At 58.5% G+C, this 23,035-nt stretch overlaps 1 protein-coding gene across 1 annotated transcript; it reads left to right on the top strand.

Annotated features, from left to right (window-relative positions):
- The first annotated feature begins 5,382 nt into the window (after window positions 1-5,382).
- LOC120391995 (all-trans-retinol 13,14-reductase-like) lies at window positions 5,383-20,934 on the top strand. The gene is made up of 11 exons (XM_039516263.1): window positions 5,383-5,548; window positions 11,258-11,440; window positions 12,343-12,572; window positions 12,940-13,135; window positions 14,356-14,553; window positions 14,640-14,759; window positions 15,422-15,560; window positions 17,181-17,290; window positions 18,365-18,531; window positions 19,477-19,636; window positions 19,874-20,934. Exons 1-11 carry the CDS (start codon window positions 5,383-5,385, stop codon window positions 20,017-20,019), a joined length of 1,815 nt encoding a protein of 604 aa, XP_039372197.1. The 3' UTR covers window positions 20,020-20,934.
- Window positions 20,935-23,035: the final 2,101 nt, after the last annotated feature.

Consider the following 23,035-nt stretch of genomic DNA (forward strand, 5'->3'; position numbering starts at 1 on the left):
GTTGAAGGGGAATTGCGCCGTCTCTGAAAATCAATCGCTTTAAGGTCCGAATGGTTGAAGGAGGAACCCTTGAGGAGGGTCTTGTTGTTACATCCCTGGTGTAGGACACAGGACGTCTGGGTTCGATTCCCGGCTCTGCTCCAGCCTCCTGGGCAAGTCACTTAATCACTCAGTGCCTCAGTTTCCCCGCCTGTCCAATGAGCTAAAGTTAATACCCCCCCCCCACGAGCGGGCTGAGAATACAACTGTTAATGTAGGTGAGGCCCTCAGATACTTTGGGGATGTGATGGAACCTAGAGAGGTAAGTAACATAAATACTTTTCAGGTTCTGGACCATAGACCCCCCAGCTGTAGGTTTTAGGATTTATAAAGTGACAGCAAAATACTTATGGCATTAAATAAAGACCATAATGACTGGCTAGGCGGAGCCAGCCAGGGGCATCACAAGCTAGCCGCTAAGGGGAGTAATTGCCACCCCTAGACCTCGGTTTGCGCACCCCAACTTTTCATAGGCTCCACTGTTTGCCCCTTGCCCAAGCTTTGCAGGAGAGAAATGGGCATATCTGCCGTTCTCTATGCCAGCGCAACTTTGCCTGTTCCCGGGATGTTTCTGAAATGGTGCCCCCGAGACCGTCAGCAAAATGCAGGGGGAGGGGAGGCGGTAATCCTGAAAATGGGGGGCCAGCCGGCTCTGCGGTTTAGGATCGGGTTTGTTGCTCAAACACCCTTAGAAAAAAGATCAGTAAAACAGGAGGGGGGCAGGGGTTGTGCGTGGACAGTGCACAGCCTTGTCTGCCTGCGTGGGTGTGAGAGCCGAGGCGGGAAGGGCTGATCTGATCACCAGACGGGTTTGGTAGTAACCCGGCGAGGGGTGGGAGGTTATTTATTTCTTTTCTTGGTAATGACTTTGGTCTTGCATATTTCTTTAGCCGAATCCCCACACAGACTTAACTGACCCCATCAAATGTTAAAGCTACCTGGTCCCGCCCTCCTTTGACTTACCTGCCACAGGCGATTTTAGCCCTGGGCCTCAGTTTCCCCTTGAGATAATGGCGACGATGTTGCCCTCCTTGGTCAAGCGCTTTGAGATTGACCGGTGCAAAATGCTAGCTAACAGCTGCCTGGTACATCTCCGCAGGCCCTGGGAACCTCACGACATCGTTATTATTTCTGAAGCCGTTAGAGGCCTCGAGTGAGATCAGGGCCCCGTTGTGCGAGTTGCTGTATATACACAGAGAGTTCCTGCCCTGACGGGCTTCCGCTCTCAATACACAAGTGGCAGGAGGGGAAACTGAGGCACAAAGGGGTGGGGAAGTGACTCTGGAGTGCAGGTTTCTGTGTCTCCACAACTACCTCATGCCTCAGCTGCAGCAGGGCAAAGGGAGCCCTGGCCTTGGCTCGGGCACCTAAACGAAGAAGGGGCTTTATTTGATGAGTGTTTTCTCTTAAGGCAAAACTCCGTCTCCTGTTTCTAACCGGGCTGGCTGCCGTGTGCCCCTGGCAACCCAGACCAGGGGAGTCCATGCACAGGCCCCATGGCCGCCCGTGGAGCTGGGATGCCTCCAGTTTTGGGTGCCCGACTTGGGATGACTGGGGCCTGGTTTCCACAGGTGTGGCGCATTCACTGACCTCCCCTCCCCCCGATTTGCCCGTGGCCCCCATTACTCCGGTGCCCCAGACTTACTGTATTGATCGCAAGTCAGGCACCCCAAATTTGGGGCCCCTCGTAAAAATTTGGGCCTTAAGTTCTTGTTTCTCAAATGGCTGGAGTTCCCCTTTAAAAGCAGCTGTGGCTAGGGTCTCCCCGGCTGGCCATCATGGTGTGGGGAGGCTGAGGGAGCCAGGGAGAGACACCCATTGGGAAGGGGTGATAACCCCCAAATTCCAATGCAGACCCCCTTTGGGAGGGTGCTCTCCAAACTGTCCCTACCCTGGCTCAATGGACCGCCCTTCCTTGCTATTAAAATGCACCCCCTGAGCTGTACCCCTCCTTTCTGTTCCCACCTCCATTGGGGGAGTGACCCCAGGTCTCTTGCCAAGAACCCGGTCCACAGGGTGTATTTCCATTGTAAGATCGTAGCGATAACGAAGGAGAGGATTTATGTCCCGTGTTTAAAAACCCGCCATCTATGTAAAGAAGAGAAAACGCCAGGCTCTGAAATTGGAGCGTTTTGGTGGAGTTATTTTTAGTTGGTGTTTAATGTTTTGCTTGAAGGCTTTACCGCCTGGCAGTTAGATTATCCAAAGGACTCAGCATCCGGCAGAAACCTGCCACGCTGGGCAATTCGGTCCATTTGGTCCAGAAAGTTCTGGTTTGTTTGGGGTGAATCAGCGGGACTTTTTGCCCCAGGGACTGTTTTGCATCTGTAGGTGACTGGGGGGTTATATGAGAGAATGGGACCGAGGGGGGTAAGTTTGTTTCCCTGTGTGTGTGTGTGTCTCTGTGTCTGTACCCACGGGGGTGTGGTTGTGTATGTGCATGTGTGTCTGTCAAACAATTGCCAGTTCTCACCATTTTATCACGTTTCACACTGTTTGTTTATTAGTCAAATCCCCAGCTCCCGGAGTCAGGTGATTCTATGAGACGCTTAGCTTTTTTTCAAGTAAGTGTCTATCCCTCATGTTTGTGGGGAAACACAACCCTGAAAGGCCCCGACACCTTTTGGCAACTAAAAATGATTGTTTTTAAAATCGCACGACTTTAAAGCCAATCTCCTGATTTTTTGGGGAAGGGGCTGGACTGATGATTTTTGAACAGTTGAGGTTGGCGACACTGAGGCCTCTCCTCCCCCTCCGTGTGTGCGCATGCGTGAGTACATGTGCAGGCAAATGGGCACTAATGTGTGTGAATGTCACTTCTGATGATGACTCACTCCGTGTTAATTTTACATTTGCTCTGCCAGGGATGGTGAATAAGTTTTTACCCTAACCCTTTTTCTGTCCCAAGCTCTGTTTCCTACTGAAGGGTGGGAGTAACTGGATTTAAAGACGATGTACAATATGGATGTCACTAAAATCCACTATAGTGAATGATCCTGCACTGCCCCCATCCCGCAAGAGAAATGGACGTGTTTGAGCTCCGATTTCCTAGTCCGCTCCCGGCTCTGAGCGTCTCTGTTAGACTCCTTGAAACACACGTGTGTTCATAATGATTCAATGTAAATACTGAGCAACGGCAAGGTGGAAAGATTTTTTTCCCCCTTCTCTTTGTTTTTGGTGAGTGGTGGTAGTTCCCCTTCGCCTCCCTGGAATTGTCCGTTTCTTAGACTCGTGTTTGTTAGAGAGCTCAGCGGCGTGATGTCCGTGTCGGGTCGGCGTTGCTGTGTGCGCGTGCGTGTTAGAAGCCGGCGAATTTGGATGGTTTGTGGCGTGTTTACACCACGTCGTTGGAGCGGCCGTGCTTTAGGGTGGAATCTCTGAACCTGTGGGGGTCCTGCCAGCCCTCCCTGCGGCCTGGTCCCCTCTGTGACCCTGACCCATGGGGCGTGTGATGATTCTGGACCAGCGCTTGGCCAGGCTGGGCTGCAGGGGCAAGACACCCCTCACTTCGCCAGGCAGCCTCCTTTTGCAGCAGGATCCACAAACGCTCCCACCCAGCAGGTCAAAGGGCCCGATCCTGGGAGCTGCGGGTAGGAGGCGCTTGCCTCTCCATGGGGCTGGCGAGAGGGGCTTGGCACAGGGAGGGGTCATTGGTCTGAAATGTCCCTTCTGGTGGGGGTGCCATGCCAGGGTGGCTGGTTTGGTATGGGAGGGGGGCGACCAGTCCATGAGGCATATGACATCAGGCCTGATTGCTGCCCCAAAAGGACCATTTTCAGAGCTATGGGGTGAGGGCAGGAGGGGAAGTTACACAGGTGCCCCCCTCGCCCCCAGTGCCGCCAGCCCAGGCCGGCTGAGGGCCCTGGCTTGGGTATAGATGCCCTCGTGGGAATGTTTCTCTCCGGGGCGGGCATGGCCCCATGGAGCTTTCTGCCAGGCTGCGCCTTGTGGAAAGGCCGGGCACCACTCGTTCCCTGTAGCCGTGGGCTGTGATGGGCTTTGCCAGCAATGGCATTTTACTCCGGGGAGGAGCTGGCCCCTAATTTAAAATGTTAAGTCCCCACGGCCTCCCCTGCCTGTCTGGCCCTTCTCGTCCGATTGAATGAATGACAGCGACTTTTTTGTACTGACTTTTCTATTCCTAGTTACTTTCTGAGCTGTGTTGCTAGATGCTCAGAGCCCTGAAGCTGCACATTTCTTTTACGGTCGTGTGAGCTGATCCAATGTACCTGCCAGTGAACAACTCCTTTTGTTACTTTTCAGTTACTTTTATTAAATTAAAAAAAAAAAAAAAACCCCTCACACATGATGGCTGTGTTGTTTTCATCTTGTCCTCCTTGGCACAGGCATTTCAGGGGCATCCTCCAAGGAAGCCAAGTGAGTTACACTGTTGTAAAATTGGTGTGAGAGGAGACGTGGGCATTCTGTGCCTCAGTTTCCCCATCGGTGTTAATAATACGGGCTGATCTCCTGGGGAGGTGAGACTGGAAAGGGTTCGAATGGATATTCGTGTCTGTGAAAGGCCTGGAGAGCTACAGTGGGAAGGCACCGGAGAGGGGCAGGTTGTTATGGGGCAGAGCCATTTGCTAGTGAGTACCTGATGAGCGTGTGTATGTGTGGAAGAGTGTGTTTGCTGTTGGGTGGAATTGAATGAATGGAGGCGAGGTGTGTGTGTGTGTGTGTGGGGGGGTGCGTATGGGCTTGCTGTGTGCGCGAATCAGTAGGTGTGGAGGGAGCCGGGTGTGTGTGAATGTGGCCTTGGCTACACTCTAGGGCATTGGTCACAGGCCTGATGCTGACGCGTGTCAGCCACATGGAGCTGAGCAGGTGCCAAGAGCCAGTGGCACCCATGGACAGATGCAAACCACTGCCCCCGGGCTGATGTGGGGAACCCTGGTGAAACCCAACTGGGCCAAGGAGCAGCTGTGCTGAACACGGTTTGTTCTCCTCTACGCTCGCCTTACGGCCGTCGTGTCTGCAGCGGTGCTGTGTGTGTGTGTGTGTGTGTGTGTCACTGTATCTGAAGGAGCAAAGGGGGGCGTGTGGGGGGTCAGCCTGTCTCCAGGGCGGCGTGCGTAAGTTTGTCTGGAGCAGTGCCTCAGTTTATCCGAGAGCAGCGGAGGCCCTGGCTGGGCAGGCTGGATCCGCCGTGAGTTTGCCCGGCTGTTGCGGAGCTAGGCCTGGCATCCCCAGGCAGCGCTGAGCAAAGAGTTAACAGCCCTTGGCTCCTCCGCTGGGACTGAGGCCAAGCCGGCTCCCCGCCCACTTGCTGCTCCCAGTGCACGTAGACTCCAGCCGGCCTCCTTTGCTCGGGATTTGTGCTGAGCTCTGCAGCCCACAGCAATGTGGCCTGTTCTTGTCCTCGTCCTCGTCCTCTGCCTGCTGGCCTTGGGCGTGCTGGGCGCCCGGCTCTTCGGCCGGCGGGGAAACCCCTTTGCCGGGGGCCCCCTGCCGCCCCCCAGGCCGCTGGTCACCGATCAGAAGGTCAGGGACAAGGTTCTGAAGCAGGGTAAGTGTGAACTAGGGAGAGTGGCAAGGGCGGGGAGGGCGTGAGCGCTAAGTGGCACCTGGGCAGCTCGGGCACCTGTCCCTCGGCACCTTCTGGCTGGCAGTAGGAGCCCGTCTCCTCGGACCTCCCCTGGGGGTTGCTCACTCCCTGCCCCTCCCGGTTGTGACCCTCTCCTGTTTCCCGACGGCTGATGCAGCTGGCACCTGCCAGCCCCGTGCCTGGCGTAGCAGCGATCGCATCTGTCCGCTGAGGTTTCCCGGGGGCAGTTTTGACGCCGTCGCTGATCATTCCGCTGCATTTGTCCTTTCTGGTGGCTGGGGGGGGGGATTACTTTAGGGATTCCCTGAACTTATGCTCTGGGTTGCTAGTTCTCTGGTTGCTTTAATGTCCTGCTCCACCTGAGAAGCTTGTGAATTTAGGGGCATCCAGTTATGCTCTCTAACGGGGAGATTGCTAGTTTCTCCATCCTCCACAACAGACCTCATGGCGTTTCTTTGTAGCAGCCTCAGTCGCTCAGATGCTCTTAATTTTTGCCGGTGCTTCACTTCCAAGCTACAGGCTTTTCCCAACCGAAGTCAGCTCCATTTAAATCCCAGATGTACCGTTTTAGGTCAGCTCTGATATTCGGGTCCAAATCGACTGACTTTGAACCACTCCAGATGGGTATGTTAGTGCAGACTCTGCTTTCTCTGGTGCAAAGACCTTTTTTTTTTTAAATCAAGATCCATTGCGCTGCGGGAAATCCAGTGGTGTCCCTCGCTGAGTTCTTGAACTGCCTTTGTTAATGTTTGATAGAGATTGGGGGCACTTTTGTCGGTAATGTGTCCCTAGCGTCTGCCTTGGGGCATGTGTACACTACACTGGTTGGTTGGGGAGGGGTGTGATAAAACCGCATGCTGTGCCGGCAAAACCCCAGTGTAGACACAGCTGCGTCAGCGGAAGCGTGCTTCTGTGGGCATAGCTAATGTGTCATTCGGGGAAGCGGTGAGGCTATGCTGGCCGGAAAAAACTCCTTCTGGTGGCATATGCTGGGTCTAAAGTTGGGGCCCTGCCGGCATAGTTATACCAGCAAAGCATTCGCAGTGTAGACACGAGGGGCAATGGGAGATCGCTCTGACTCTCCGTAAAACTTCGGAGGTTTCGCCCTGGGCTGAGCGCACGGAGCCCGCCTTCTAGAATTGACGGCCCGGGATAACCCCTCTTTAATCCATGATCAGTTTGGTTACCAGACGTCTGGAACTGAACCTGGCCTGTTGCACGGACTCACCAGTCTGGTGTGGTGTTCTGAAATCGTTCCTAAGCACGGATGGCAGGTTCTGCTGGATCCCAGGCTGTCCCCCCTTATTCCCCTCGTGTTCAATGGTTCCAAATCACTCTCTTGCCTTCTGTCGCTGCCGCGTTACCTGCTCCATCTTCCGACAAGCTAAGAAACCTGCTTTCCGTTCCTTTTCTAAATGGATCCCCCTGATTGAACCTCCCTGGCCCGTGCCCCTCAGATTTGTTGGATCGGCCTGTGCCACGCACAGCGAGGAGATCCTGGGAGAATTTGCAAGCTCCGTTTTGCAGCCTGGGGCCCAGAACAAATCCCCACATTTGTCACCCCTTCATCACAAGACCCAGTTATGCAAGGAGAACGTTGTTCGCGTGGGGAAGCGAAACCTGTCCTTAGGAGCTTCTTGCAGGCTGAGACCCATCCCTAACCCGGCCTTCTCTGGCAGCAGCCCCCCTTCTGCCTGCTTCAGATCCCCACAAGAGCTCACTCACCGTGCCCCCACCCTGTCTTTTCTTAAAGGGGCCGCTCCCATTTCTCTTCGTATAAAATTTGTGTCCCTCATAACAGGAAACAAATATTCAAAGTTATGAGTAAATCTAGACAATAGGATCCTGCTTCTGAAACACCTCGCGTCTGCGCTGGTCTGGCCTGATCGCACCGGGGGGATTGTTTCTCGCACCGCACTCCTGCTCTGGGGTGCTGCAGTCTTTGCCCAGAGCTGGCGTCTGGTGGGCGCAGTCTCAGCCCAGGAGGGACTGTCTCCCCGTATGTGGGGCAACACCATCGCCGACCACTTGCCCTTGTTGTGTGCGGGACCGGCACAGCCTGGGTGGGTGCCAAAGAGCCCAGAACCACAAGGTGGTCCTGCTGCAAAGCGCTCACAAAGCGGGGGACTAGGAATCAGGACTCCTGGGTTCCATTCCCTGCTGCACCACTCTGTGACCTTGGGCAAGTCACTCCCCCCTCGCCGTGCCTCAGTTTCCCCCAGAGCATGTGTTTGAATGGATTCACTACTCCCACAGGTAAAATTCGTCAAGTCCCCCGGGGCTGAAAGGTGCTAATTGTGCGAGTCAGTATTACTCAGGTAACTGACCCGCTCCCCAGAGCCAGAGGCTTCATTTGAAACCTGCCCAGCCATGGAAGCAGGAGCTGGCCCAGGACACCAGATTCGCACAGGGACGTCCTGCGACGTCCCCTAAGCCTGGCGCAAGGCAGCCAAGGTGAGAGACGAGGCATGCCCAGGGCCGGCGCAACCCATTAGGCGACCGCACTAACATTTGGGGGGTGGCGACCACGGTGGCCGGATGTTCGGTCGTCGGCGGTATTTCGAGGGCAGGACCTTCCGCCGCCTCTGTCGGGGGCGCCAATCTGGGGGCAGGACCCTCCACCGCCTAGGGCGCCAGAAAGGCTGCCGGCGCTCCTGGGCATGGCCGGGCCGCGTCACTTCTCCAAGGCACTGACTAATTTGAGGGCCGACAGACTCTCCCCTCGTGCCTCGCAGTGTCTGGGCGAATGGCCCGTCCGGACAGTCCTGCGGGTGCCCCGCGCTCGCTCCCCTCCTCCCTGCCCCGATCCCTGTTTAATTTTGAATCTTTGTTTCCATCTGCTCCCTCCTCCGCTCCCTCCCTGCCCCCTGGCGCTGTGACTTTGACTCAGCCCGGCCACCTATTTTGTCGTTCTCCAGCAGCACGATAATCCCCCTCGTCTGCCGCGGCAGACGGAACGAGCCCTTCTGGGCCTGTGTTTTTAGGTTTAATCTGGGCTTTTTCCATCTCCCTCCGCTCCCGTGCTGGAGTTGTGTGTTGGCTCCTGCTCCCGTGTCTGGCTGGCTCTGGGCCCCGTCCTGGTTTAGAGTCAGACCCCGGCACGGAGAGGGAGGCCACGCCGAGGGTCCTGCCAGCAATGCAAGGGGGCCTTGGTGTCAGTGTGAATCAAATCCTCTCTCTTTGGGTCGGTCTGGGGCTTGTGTCCCTGGGGGGCAGAGGTGAAAGTAAGCCGGTACCGGCTTCCACGGCGGGGATTTAAAGGGCTCCCGGTGGGGAGCCCAGAGCCCTTTAAATCCTGCCCGTGGCTCCGGTGGCAGGGCTGGGGCCGGGATTTAAAAGGTTTGGGGCTCCCCAGCAGTGGCAGGAGCTCTGGGCCCTTTAAATCCCGACCCCAGCCTGGCAAGGCTTGGGGTTCCCCACAACTGCGGGAGCTCCAGGATCTTTAATTTACCCCTGAGCCCCGGGGCTCCCAGCCACCTCTGCAGCTGGGAGCCCTGGGTTGATTTAAAGGCCCTGGGGCTCCCAGCCACAGCCGGTGCCCCAGGGCCTTTAAATCTTGAGGCCACGCCTCTTCCGGATGAGGCCACGCCCCCTCAGGACTTATCCTGTAAATTACTTTCACCCCTGCGTGGCGGGGGGTGGGGGGTGTTCCCTGGCTAGCAGGGGGGGTCACATCAGCTCTTGCCTGGGGGTGCAGACCCGTCCTCCTGCCTTGGGGGCGGCAGGGGTTCACCCACGAACAAGCCCTCTGACTGGTACCAGTCAACCAGTGCAACCCCAGCTCCGTCTCTCCGATGCTGCTCTCTGGCTCTCAGCCTGCTGGTCTCTGCAGCAGCCAGCCCTCACCCCGGAGATCCGCCGTGGGACATTGGGGTGGGGTTTCCTGCCATCTCTCTGCCCATTCCCCTGCCATCTAGGGATACTGAGGCAGAGCCCGGTTTGGTGGCGTGGGGATTCACCCTCCCCGGGCTTTCTGGCTGTCTCTTCCTCTCTCTCGAGGCTGCTGCCTGTCCTGCGGGAGCAAATAACCCCCAGAGCCAGGGCCATCCTTAGGCATCTGCAGCTGCGTAGGGCACCATGAAATGTGGGGCATCAAATTGCCCCACATTTCATGGTGCCCTAGGCAGCTGCGTGCTGCATACGCGGCAGCACCAGCTCCCGCGACCAGCCCTATCCCTCGGCCCAAGAACCGGTTGCTAAAATTAGACCTCTGTGGAGAACCGGTTGTTAAAGGGCCAGGGGGTGGGCAAAGAACTCCGGTCCGCAGGCCGGACCATCCTGTTGCTCCCAGGATTCCCAGCTGGGGAGGCTGAGGCTCCCCCGGCCCTTCCCCGACTTCCCCCCAGCTGCAGCGTGGCCAGCCACTGGCACCAGCTGGGCAGCTCAGCTGAGCTCCGGAGTTGCTTTGAGCTGCCAGCAAGGTAAGGGGGGAGGGGGCTGCAAGCTCTAGGGCTGCTGGGGGGGGGGCAAGTGGGGCAATTTGCCCCAGGCCCTGCAGGGGCCTCCGGCCCCACAAGTATGTCTCCACCTGCCCCGGCCCCTCCCCCGCTCCCCCCCCTTAAATCAGAACTTTTTATAGGGAACCGGTTGTTAAAATTTTGGCAGCTCATCACTGGGCGTGGAGCTTGTAGCGGGACTGGAAGATGAGCCGGAGGCTGCTGGCAGACTCCCCGAGCCTCTCCCTGGATTGCTGGGGCCGAGAGTAGCACTGCCTCCTGCCCTGGGCGGCGCTCGGGGACCCACACGCCTGTCCCAGTTGCTGCAAAACGTTTCCCACTCCGCCCTTTTGTTCTGCTGGCCACGCACCTACTTCGTTCGGGGCAGCTCCCCCCAGCTGGCTCTCAAGACCCCAGCTCTCTGCTACTCCAGGCAGCTGTCTACTCAGCGCGCGGAGTCCAGCCCCTCTTTGAAAGCTGCCAGGGTTGTCTGGTCAGTCCTGGTAAACTGAGGCAGCCAAGGAGCTTCTATGTGGTCTTTTGTAGTCACTGGGGTGGTGGAGGCTGCCCTTTGTTGGGGTGGCTGCTCTGACGTGGTCCCCAAAGCTCGTTTGTGACACCCGCTGGAGGGCCCCAACGTCAGCAGATGGGCTCCGCCGTCCCTGCCGAAGCCCCGACCCTCTTTTGGGGAGATCGAGGGTTAACCCCGGGGGTCTGTGCCAATCCTTTCACCCTAGCTCCAGCCAGCCCCAAGGGAGAAACCCCAGCGAGAGAGACTTGGCGAAAGTTACGGGGGTACCTGCCCCCCTCCAGTGCAAGGCGGAGTTGCTCGGCCCTAGATGGACATACCTCTCCCTCACCCCCGAGGCCCCTGCAGCCATTCGGGGCTGTGCCGCTAGGCTGGAGCCAGCCGTGTGCTCCAGGGAGACCCTGCCAGGCGTTCTGGTGAGCAGAGGGAACCGCAGGGTCTTCCTGTATGTGAAGAAACCCCCTTTGGATTCATCACAGCCCCTCGCAAGAGGCACCAGAGCCGCTGTGGGGGGCGGGGGTCCCATTGTCCTGGGTGGGTGAGGTGCCGCAGCGGGGCCAGAAGAATGAGACAGAGGGTTTCGGGCGGGGTGGCAGCGGCCCCATGTCCCACCCCAGCATAGAGCCATGGCGTGGGTCCCCCGCCCCCCAACACCCCCCGGGATCCTGCGGGCTCTGGCGTTAACCCTTTGCCATCCCTTGCCAGGTTTCGCCCTGGAGAAGGTGCCGCCCGCCCTGGACGCCATCGTGATCGGCAGCGGGATCGGGGGCCTGGCCGCGGCGGCTGCCTTGGCAAAGGCCGGCAAGCGGGTCCTGGTGCTGGAGCAGCACGACCAGGCCGGGGGGTGCTGCCACACCTTCCAGGAGAAAGGCTTTGAGTTCGACGTGGGTAAGCGGTGGGAGGAGCCTGCTGGGGAAATGGGGTCAGGGTGCGGGGGCTTCCCCCACTCCCCAGCAGGAGTGTGCAGGTGCCTGTTTTTCCAGGGACCCCCCCCCAATTGGCCAGGGGCGAGCAGATGGGGGAGCAGAAGGGATAGATGAGCCATACTGGCTAGCACAGTGGGCACCGCCTGCCTCACCACTGGCGTGGGGTTTCGTGGGTGTCCCAGTAAAGGAGAGTTTGAAGGCGGGATGTGAAAGCGGGAGAGGTCTCACTGTATGACCTGGGGGCGGAGGACAAGTCCTGTCCCCGCTCTGTGCCTCAGTTTCCCCTTTTGTAAAATGGGGGGGTCATGATAATGACCTGCCCCCCCAGGTGGGCAGTTAGTTAATATCGGTAACAGGCCGGAAGGTGGTCTGATTCCTCTAGGGGATGGTCGTGTGAAGATCCACCCCTCCCCTCCCCCGGTGCTGGCACACCCTCTCTGCAGTGTGCAAGGTTAGATGAGGTCAAACCCAACCCCAACCCCCCCAGCTCCACCTCTCTGAAGGTGACTCCAAGAGCAGGATGACGGCTAAGTGGTTTACTTAATTCCCTAGCATCTGCCGCTCTGACCCCTGTGGGCCGCCAGATTCATGTCAGATCTCATAAGCTAAGCAGCACGGGGCCCCACCGGTAATTGGATGGGAGGCCGCTCAGGTGCCTACCAGCACTGGGGTAGGTGGGGCTCGTCTGCCAGCCACGGGGGTGGTGTACCAGCATCAGGGCAGGCTTCCTCTGGCTAGCCCCAGCGGGTTATGGATCTCCCCATTTTCTCCAAGCCCCACCCACAAAGATCTCACCTTCCAAGCCCCACCCCACACTCCATGTCACCGGGGCTAACCCATTTTCTTGCCCTCCTGGCCTGGCAGGCATCCACTACGTGGGTCAGATGCACCCGATGGGCATGCTGCGGGTAGCTTTGGACCAGCTCACGGACGGGCAGCTGGAGTGGGTGCGGCTGGAGGACCCCTATGACTGCATAACGGTAGGGGACCGGGACTACCACTTGTGCTCGGGGAAAAGGACCTTTGCGGAGGAGCTGGAGAAGCAGTTCCCGGCGGAGAAGGAGGCCATCCGGGAGTTCATGAGGCTGACCAAGGTGAGAGCTGAGGTCGCGGCACGGCCCCCTGGCTGCAGCAGCCCCAGCTGAGATCGGGGCCCCGCGGTGCTTGGTGCTGTACGTGCGCCCAGCGACAGAACCTGGCCTTGCCTGGGTGGGGAAAACAGAGACACAGAGAGGGGAGGTGACTTTCCCAGGGTCACTCAGAGCAGAGCCCTGGAGTCCTGAGGCCCAGTCTGATGCTCTGACCACTGGGCCATGCTGCCTCGTGATGCACAGGTGCCATTGTGCTGGAGAGGCTCCCGCTCAGGATCGGGGACGGCTGGGGCCCTCTCCCTCCCTTCCCGGGGGGGGCAGAAGGCTCTGCCAGGCCCGTTACCGTGGGTTACTCTCGCCTTTCCCGTAGGTGGCAGCGACAAGGGTGCCCCTCATCGCCATGCTCAAGATGATCCCCCTCTGGCTGGCCACGCTGCTGATCCGCACGGGCCTCGTTCACTGGGTCTCCCCCATCTTCAAGATGGCGGACACCAGCCACAGCCACGTCGTGGAGCGGCTGACGGCCAACAAGGACCTGCAGGTGGTCCTCAGCTACTTCTTCTACGGTGAGGTGGGCCCCAGGCGCCTGCCCCCGGGGTCCCCCCCCGCCACGAGGCAGGGTGCCCCGGGTCAGCGGGCTTGGAACCGCGGTGCCCACTGGCTGCTGAGCCACGCCAGGGGTCGCCGGATGGCAGAGGAGCTTTCCAGGCCCTGGGGACGTCTTGACCATACCGGTGCCGCTCCATGGAAGTCAGTGGGGTTGTGTAATACACTGACTGAGTGGGGTAGGGGGAGGCGAGAGCCGTTGTCCTGGAGTATGTAGCCAATGATTTTAGTTTATGATTCATTTATTATAAGCATTAGTTATGATTTTACTTTATAGTTTAGTTTCTTATTCAGCTGTTGTGTGATGTTATGATTAATGAACGGGTCGTTATATATAATACCCTCAATGGTGCAATATAACAGCCTGCTACTGCCTTACAGCCGGTGGAGTTACTCCCTTAGCTCAGCGAGTAGGCGCGTGTGTTGAGGGTACCAGTGTTACCCGGGGTTGTCAGAACCCCCAACAGGGGCAACTTAACTATTTCACTCCAGGAACAAAGCAACAGGAACTCAGTGATTCTGTCGGATCAAGGATTAAATGTGCTCTTGTCTAACACTGCACTTGATTCGATTTAAGCACACGCAGACGTAAGCAATAGGTTTAGAACATCCCAGATATTTACCAATATTTGGAGACAGTATTGAGTAATCCATGACAGATCAGCGCTGGTCCAACGCCTCCCTGCCGGGGAGTAAAGATGTCAGGAAATTGTCTCCCGCAGGATAGCTCCCCGGGACTGCTCCTAAAATACACTCTGATCATCTAAATGTTTTATGACTAACTTCTACAAAACGCATAGGTCAGAAGGACTCGCTACTACATCGTCACTTTGCTAACTTTCAAGAAACTTTTACTATCAGCACTGTCTAGATTCAAGGCTGTCCAGCCACATATCTCCTTTCATTACTTTTCCTCCCCTCCTCCCATTCTGATTAGCAAAACTGCCAGCAGTTACGACTTTGCTTCTAAAAGCCTGTCTCCAAATGAACTCTTCACTGCTATGGTTGCAATTAGCTTGATCACATTCTGGGGTACGTACCCCCTTCAAAGCCAGGGCAACAGCAGGTTCAGACCTTGCCGATGTCTGGGTCATTCCAGGGCAAGGACGTGGCCTCTGGGGTTGGAGTGAAAGCCGTGGGGGGAGTGGTTACTGTTTGTGACACTTTCCCTCCCCATCAGGCGTTCCGCCCCGGGACTCCAGCTTCCTCATCAACGCCCTCATGGTGCACCACTACAAGCGCGGCGCCTGGTATCCACGAGGGGGTGCCAGCGAGATCGCCTTCCACGCCGTCCCGGTGATCCAGCGGGCTGGAGGCGCTGTGCTGGTGAGAGCCCGTGTGGGGAGGATCCTGCTGTCCAAGGGCGGCGCGGCTGTGGGTGAGTGCCCGGGGGCACCTGGGTTACCCCCTCCCCAAATGGCGGAAGTGCGTTTCCTAGGGTTTGGTGTCCTTGTCTCCCGGCAGGAGTGACGGTGCAGAAGCGGGGCCAGGAGGAGAAGGTTTATGCCCCCGTTGTGATCTCGGACGCTGGGATATTCAACACCTTTGGGACGCTGCTGCCCCCAGAGATCAGGAGCAAAGCAGGTAAAGGGGAGCAGCCCCCTGGGACCCCAGCAGAGGTGGGGTCTGCCCCACTCCTCTCCAGGAGCCCAGTCTTGCAGAGGACTGGTCCCTGCAGATGAGCAGTGGCAGAGAGAACAGATGGGTGTGGCTGCCAGCGTCGGCCTGTCCTGCTCTCCTGGACACATCTGGGCTGTCCTAGGGCAGGGGTAGGCTACCTATGGCACGGGTGCCGAAGGCGGCACATGAGCTGATTTTCAGTAGCACTCACACTGCCCGGGTCCTGGCCCCCAGTCCGGGGGGCTCTGCATTTTAATTTAATTTTAAACGAAGCTTCTTAAACATTTTAAAAACCTTATTTACTTTACATACAACAATAGTTTAGTTTGATATTATAGACTTATAGACAGAGACCTTCCAAAAACGTTAAAATGTGTGACTGGCACGGGAAACCTTAAATGAGAGTGAATAAATGAAGACTCGGCACAGCACTGCTGAAAGGTTGCCGACCCCTGTCCTAGGGTGGCCCTGTGTAATTGAAGCCTAGGCCTCCATACCCCAAAGCACGAGGCTCGCCTGCTTGTGCCGAAAGACCGGGAGCAATCCCACAGGGGCAGATCCCTCCGTGGCCCAGACACGAGTAGCCTGGGGTACAATGGCTAACGACCCCTCGCTCTCTCTTACAGGGATCCAGTCTGTGCTCGGCATGGTACAGCACAGCATGGGCTCCTTCCTGGTCTTCGTGGGCCTCCAGGGGACCGCCGAGGAGCTGGGCATCAAATCCACCAACTACTGGATCTACCTGCGCAACGATCTGGATGAGATGTAAGTGACAGGCCAAAGGTCCCTGGGACCAGGGCTGCTTCTCTGTCTGTCCCATCTCTGACACCCGGGTCCTGGCCCCAGGCCTTGGTCAGTCCAGATCCTGTGCTGCTCTTCAGAGCCATAGAGCATCAGAGATCTTAAGGCCAAAAGGGATCAGCTCATGGTAGACCTAGTGACCCGGCCCCAGTCTAGCCTTTAATTTGCGTTATGGTAGCGCTGAGGGACCCCAGCCGAGAGCTGGGCACAGAATAACAGAGGAGCTTTGGAAACAAACCTCTGCTGATTCCGTTCTGCCCACCCTCAAGCTGCCCGCCTAGGCTCCCAGGTGGGATTTTTCTTCCTTTCCTGCCCGGCGCTGCTGAGCTGGCAAACAGCTGCTATGTCCCTCCCCAGAGGTGGGTGTGTTTCAAGGGCGAGTGACGGGATCCCCGCGCGTCCCTTACCTGCCACACCCTTGGGGAGGTGAATGGGAAACTGAAGTAGTAACGGAAAACATGATGCAAATGAAAAACGCCCACGTTCATCTGACGACGCTGACCAGAGCACTGTTAATGACCGAATGACATAGGCAGGGTCTGTACTTTAGTGTGGCAGATGGAAGGAGCCACTGAAGTGAAAGTTACTAGTCCTTGTCCTCTCTACGTTCCAGTGGTTATTGTTGATGTTAGAATAGCAGCTAATGGCCCCATTGTGCTAGGTGCTGTACAGACACCTGGTAAGAGGAGACAGTCCTGGCTCCAATGAGTTTATGATATAAATAAATGAGAGATGAAGAGGGGGAGGGGAAACTGAGGCACAGGGCGGGGACGCAACTAGCCCAAGGTCACCCGGCAGGTCAGTGGCAGAGCCTACCTGCTAGACCATGCTGGCTTTCAAGCGCTCTGCTTCCCTTCCGGCTCGAAGGGTCTGTCTGCACGGTTGTGGTGGGGTGTGATTGCGGCAGAGACGTCTACCAGGGGATGGCCGCACTGCAAACGCAACAGTGGCAGAGCTGTGGCACTGTAGTGTAGACTCGTGCCGCAGCGATGGAAGGGTTCTTCTGTTGCTGGAGAAGCGGTGGCTCCGAGGGGCGGGAGGGGTGACCTAGGCGTGGGGCTCGGGGTGGATTAATTACACCGCCCAGGGCAAGGCACGGGACCTAACTCCGTCGGGCAGACCAGCCCTCTGCTTGGGCGGACTGGTCGGCCGTACTAGATGGAGGTGGTGGAGGGACAGGGCGAGAGCTAGATGTGTCCCAGCTCAGCCAGAGTCTGTGACCTCAGCCCCTCACCTCACCATGTGCTGTGACCCAGAGCTGCTCGCATGCCAGGGGTCGAGGTCAGACCTGGAGGGCAGCTCCCAGGGGAGCGGTTGGCGGTTGAGTTCAGACTTTTTCACTTGTAAGGGGGAGGTGATGGGAATTGCCCCCTGGCAGAACACAGCTGAGATCAGGGCCCCGCGGTGCTTGGTGCTGTACGTTCGCCCACTGGGCAGCGCTGTTACTCCATGCACAGGAGGGGGTAGGGGTAGATGGGGAGGGCAGCTCATGGGTGCAGAGGGCTGGGGTGCAGCCCCCCCTTCCCCTCCTCCCCGAGGTCTGGCATCCCGCGGTGCCATTTGCGCTCTTTCTGGTCCTTTCAGGATGACCCGCTATGCTGCCCTCCGCAGGGAGGAGATCAGTGAGAACGTGCCCATGATCTTCATCACCTTCCCGTCAGCCAAGGACCCCACGTACCAGCAGAGGCACCCAGGTACCCACCCGGAGACTGGCAAATGTGTCCCGGAGCTGGGAACCATTGGGGGGTGGAGCGGGGGGATATCTGCCCTTGGAAGTGGGGCAGGGGGCAGCATGCAGGGTGAGGGTGAGAGAGGGGGGCCATGCTGGGATGGCACAACCTTGAGATGCCCCGATCATAGGGGGTAGGACACAGCGGGGTAGAAATGAGGACTGAGGAGGTTCCAGTTCATGGAAGGTCAAGGAGATGCCGCCTGGCCGAGGACCAGCAAGACCGAGCCGGTCCTGCAGGGGTTAAGTAGTGGCCGTCTCTGTACCTGCTGGCCACCCTGCCCAGTAGCCAGCGGGCTCACGCTTCTCACACAGACGTGTTGCCCCATCCTTAAAGCCCTGCCACCCTCTGGATCTAAGGATCATGCCGTCCCCTGGCCAACGGTGAAATGTCCTGGGGACAAACCCAAGCCATTCGAGGGCTGGAGAAAATGCCAGACAGGGTGTTGTGCTCGGGCTCCGGCGCTCTCCAGACCCCCTAGGCGGGAGAGCCCAAGCGCCAGCCCGAGCCACAACATCCCCCGCTCTCGTTTTCAGGACGCTTGAGGAGCCCGGCTTGTGCACGTCTGGCTCCGCGGGCTGGGAGGCTCGTGGCAGGGTCATGCTGCCTGCCGCGCGTCTGGGCGAAGCTTCGCCACCCCGGCTGCCCCCGGAGGGAGGTGCCGCTCCCTGCTGGGCAGGTGATGTGGTGGAACCCCGTAGCTTGTGGCTGAGCTAGAAAGCAGGCCAGGCGTCCTCCTGGTTCACGCCGGCTGAAGACCCGGTCCCATCTCTTTCAGGCCAACGCTCCGTCCTAGTGCAGGGACTCCAAGCGATATGTCGCCCTGGCCACACGTGCTCAGCTAGGACGGCCAGCCTCCCCCTCCCACCCCTGAGCATGTTTCAGGGGGCTTCAGATGCCCTTCTCCCGTTTGGGGGGCTGGCCCAGCATTACAGAGCGGGGGCGCGTTGGCAGGGGCAGGGGCCTGTTCAGGAGGGTCTCCAGAGCTTTGAGACCAGAGCTCTTTCCTCTGTCCTCTCCCTGGCGGCGGTGCTCCAGGCCGCTCCTGCATGACCATCCTGACCATGGCTCGCTACGAGTGGTTCGAAGAGTGGTCAGGGGCCAGCGTGAAGAACAGAGGGGAAGACTACGACGCCTACAAGATGGAGATCGCCCAGCGGCTGCTGGACATGGCCTTGGAGAGGTTCCCTCAGCTCCGTGGCAAGGTGACGCCCCAGTAGACTCCTCCAGCTGGCCTGTGCTGGCTTCCACTGGGGGGCTAGTAGCTCTGTGACCAGTGCTCCCTGGAACCATTAGCCCCATTGCTCTATGCCCAAGGGCTAGCTGCTAGAAGGTCCCAGGCGGACCCAAAGCTCAAGGTGAAATAGGCAGGGCCCTGCACGTAGCTGGTGAGGGCAGGTCCAGGTTCTCAGATCAGCCTCTTGGCCTCTGGGCCTGGGACTGCTGTGCAGGGTTCGCACTCAGCTCGATGGGATGGGGGAAGAGCCGCAAGGGATTGTGGGAGCGAAGGTCCTGCCCCCTCGTGATAACCGCCATTAGCCGGCGCAGAGGGGACGTTGCTAAAGCCCATTCAAGGAGTGTCCCAGGTACGGGTGGCGGCCAGAAGCCATGTCCACACTGGAACCCGTGTTAGAGCCCTAAGCTAGACAAGGGGAGCTGTCGCTTGAACGTGGACTAGCCGGTCCAGGGCCCAGGCTTAACCCCGACCCGAAAGCCCGGTTCGGAAAAGCAACCCGAGACCCCTTTGATCGCTCCGGGGGAGCCACTGGATCCAGGCGAAGCCCCCCGGCTTGTGAAGAGATCACTGCACACACGCAGGTACATGCACGCACACATATGTACATAGCAGGGAGCCGAGGGCCCGCCTCCCGCAGCGAACACACGTGGGAAGTACAACTTGCCGTGTCGGCCCTGGGATGTTCACGTGTTAACACCTTCCCAGTGAAGCCAAGGCCTGAGAGCGAGTGGGTGGAGTGGGGGTCCAAGGGCAGTGGGACAAGGACCCTGACCGGGAAGGACTTGGGCCCTAGAGTCCGTGCTGGGGGGGTGGGTTGAGGGGCAGGGCGGGGGGCTGGAAGGGCTGGCGGCGGGGGATTCTGTAGCCCCACGTTCCTCCCTGGCCTGCATTTTCTCATCTTCCCCGCGGGCAGGTGGAGTTCCTGGAGGCGGCCTCCCCTCTCACCAACCAGCACTACCTGGGGGCGCCCCGCGGCGAGATGTACGGGGCCGAGCACCACGTGAGCCGCTTCGCGCCGGCCGTCGTGGCCACCATGCGGGCGGAGACGCCCGTCCGGAACCTCTACCTGACGGGTAAGGGCAGCCTCCCGCCCCGGTGCCGTCCCCACCCCGCCCCGGCTGGTGGAGCTCACCCCGCTCGGCCTAGGCATCGGGGTGGCCCAGCGGGCCTTGGCCGGGGCCTGGCAGGTTGGCAAGGGTTGGGTTGAGCGAGGAGCGCGAGGGTGGAGGGGGGTGTCCGGGTGGCGGGAGGGCCCGGGGGCAGCGGGGCTGCTCCCCTCTCCGACACCCTTGCTTGTGTTTCCATCCCAGGGCAGGACGTCTTCAGCTGCGGCCTGGCCGGGGCCTTGCACGGCGGCCTCATCTGCGCCTCCGCCGTCCTCAACCGCATCCTCTACGTGGACCTGCTGCTCCTGAAGAAGAGGCTCAAGAGAGAGCGTGGCAAGAAAGCAGCCTAGGGGGGGCCAGGGGGTGGCCCCCGTCCCTGCTCACGTGACCCACGGACTAGCTGCCCCACCTCCGGCCTTTGGGCTCAGCCTCGCCGTGCCCCAGCGCTTTCCCTGGGGCCGGGAACGTGCCAGAGAAGGAAGGTCAGAGCCTCGTCTACACACATGTTCTCACCCCCAAACCCGCTTCTCCATCCCCAGTCTGGGATTCCCCCCTCCCACCCGGCCGCTGGCTCTGTGGATTGGTCTACACGGCAGTTAGACACCGGCGGCTGGCCCGTGCCAGCTGACCCAGGCTCGTGGGGCCCGTGCCCAAGGGGCTGCTTCACTGCGGTGTGGACATTTGGGCATGGACTGGGGCCTGGGTCCTAGGACCCTGTGCGGTGGGAGGGGCCCAGAGCTCAGGCGGCAGCCCAAGCCCGAACATTTGTGTCTCCAACTGCTGGGCCATTGCCCTGGAATGAGGAGACACACCCCAGCCTGACTTTCTGCCTATGATGGCGCAGACTGGGGAGGGGCTGCGCCACCCTTGCCCTGCTGCCTCGGGTGCATTGCAGTCACCGCCCTGAGTGTCTGAGTAAAGCCAATGCCCTGGTCCAGCAACTCTGAGCCGGCAGCCTGCCAGCACTCGCCGGTCACACGCTGGCTCCACCAGCCTCGGTTACCACGTGCCGGGTGGCCTCAGCACATTCCCAGTCCCCGATTTCCCCCCAAAATGTGTGTTCTGCACTGTCCAGCCCTCGCCTGGACAGGCCAGAGAGATCTGGTCCGCTGCCCCTCCGAGTGGCTCAGTATACAACAGTTTGCTACCTTCAAACAGTTCACAACGCTGGATTCGTCTGGATTAAAGAATCCAATACGTGTATTGAATGATAAGAGCTAGATCTGAAGTGAGTACAAGTAGAAGGCATTAAAGTCAGAAATGGTCACAGGAGAAATAAAGCTTAAACCGCGTTCTAGATTGAAACTGGGCTGGATTGAAGGGGAAATTCTCACCCCAGGTTCCCTGTAACGCTGCTGACCAGTCTCAGGCCAGGATCTGCTCCCAAAGGCTGTTTCTTTTGTTGTCTTCGGTGCAAGAGACCAGGCCAGGGTTGGCTGGGGAGCGATCCCTTGGGGTGTGTTTGCCCCTCATTTTTATAGTTCAGCCTGAGGGTCACCCCTAGATGAAGGTCATTCTCCGAGCTGCTGAGGGTAGAAGCTCCATGCTGCCTGCCTTCCTTGCCAAAGAATGGTGACCTGCTCCCTGCACGCCCCCGTTAGCTTTGAGGACACCTGGCTGGAGGTGTCAGCTTGGAGAAACTGTTTTCTCCCCTCCCCAGCCTTGGCTGGTCAATACGCCTCCGTCCTGATTTCAGCTGCCGTTCATCACTGTCCCGATAATGTCGCTCCGCCCCTTTCACCAGGACGTTACTGACCAGCGAGTGATTCGTTTTCAGAGGATACCGCACAAGGCGTATTGTGTACAATGATTATGACAATGGTGTGTAGGGTGTGAATACAGGGGTGCATTCGGTCGCACTGCCCCCAGCTGGAAATGGCGCCCCTGAGCCAGGGCTGCACAGCCAGGATAGACTATGGGGTGATGCCTTCCTCCCTCCTGCACCCCAAATATTCCAGGGGCCGGAGGGCTGAGCTGGGTTACCCACCTCAGGCTGCAGCATTGCGTCTAGGGCCACAGACGGCTTTAGGAAATGCGGGGCCCAATTCAAACAGTTTTGACGGGGCTCTGGCAGGGATGACTTAAAAAAAAAACACATGTAAAAAAACTCGTGGGGTTGTACTCACCGGGCGGTGCTCTGAGTCTTGGACGGCACTTCAGCGGTGGGTCCTTCAGTCGCTCCAGGTCTTCAGCGGCACTGAAGGACCCGCTGCCGAAGTGTCGCCGAAGACCCAGAGTAAGCGAAGCACCCGCTGCTGAAGTGCCGTCGAACACCCGGAGACAGTGAAGGACCCGCTGCTGAAGTGCCGCTGAAGACTCGAAGCGCCGCCAGGTGAGTAAAACTTAAAAAGGCGCCTCTAGCCAGGGAAGGGATTCTCACTGGGCATGGGGCCCTCTTAGGCGCGGGGCCCAATTCAGGGGAATTGTTGGAATAGGCCTAAAGCCGGCCCTGCCTAAGGGTAGGGATCTTGGATCTAGGGTTAAGGTTCCTACGGGAAGGGCGCCCCACGCTACGGTTAGGGTTCCTGTGGGTAGGGCACTCGGAGCTAGGGTTAGGGTTCCTATGGGTAGGGCTTCCAGCCCTAGGGTTAGGGTTCCAATAGGTAGGGCACTTGGAGCTAGGGTTAGGATTCCTATGGGTAGGGCTTCCAGCCCTAGGGTTAGGGTTCCTATAGGTAGGGCACTTGGAGCTAGGGTTAGGGTTCCTATGGGTAGGGCTTCCCGCCCTAGGGTTAGGGTTCCTAAGTGTAGGGCCCTTGGAGCTAGGGTTAGGGTTCCTATGAGTAGGACACTTGGAGGTAGGGTTAGGGTTCCTATGGGGTAGGGCTTCCAGCCCTAGGGTTAGGGTTCTTAAGGGTAGGGCACTTGGAGCTAGGGTTAGGGTTCCTGTGGGTAGGGCACTTGGAGCTAGGATTAAGGTTCCTATGGGTTGGGTGCCCCTCCCTAGGGTTAGGGTTCCTATGGGTAGGGCTTCCTGCACTGGGGTTAAGGTTCCTCTGGGTAGGGCACTTGGAGCTAGGGTTAGGGTTACTATGTTTAGGGCTTCTCAACCAAAGGGTTAGGATTCTTAAGGGGAGGGCACTTGGAGCTAGGGTCAGGGTTCCTACGTGTAGGGCTTCCCGCCCTAGGGTTAGGGTTCCTAAGTGTAGGGCCCTTGGAGCTAGGGTTAGGGTTCCTATGGGTAGGGCACTTGGAGTTAGGGTTAGGGTTACTATGGTTAGGGCTTCTCAACCAAAGGGTTGGGATTCTTAAGGGTAGGGCACTTGGAGCTAGGGTTAGGGTTCCTAAGGGTAGGGCACTTGGAGCTAGGATTAAGGTTCCTATGGGTTGGGTGCCCCTCCCTAGGGTTAGGGTTCCTATGGGTAG

This window comes from Mauremys reevesii, linkage group 27, assembly GCF_016161935.1.
Source record: "Mauremys reevesii isolate NIE-2019 linkage group 27, ASM1616193v1, whole genome shotgun sequence".
Taxonomy (NCBI): domain Eukaryota; kingdom Metazoa; phylum Chordata; order Testudines; family Geoemydidae; genus Mauremys; species Mauremys reevesii.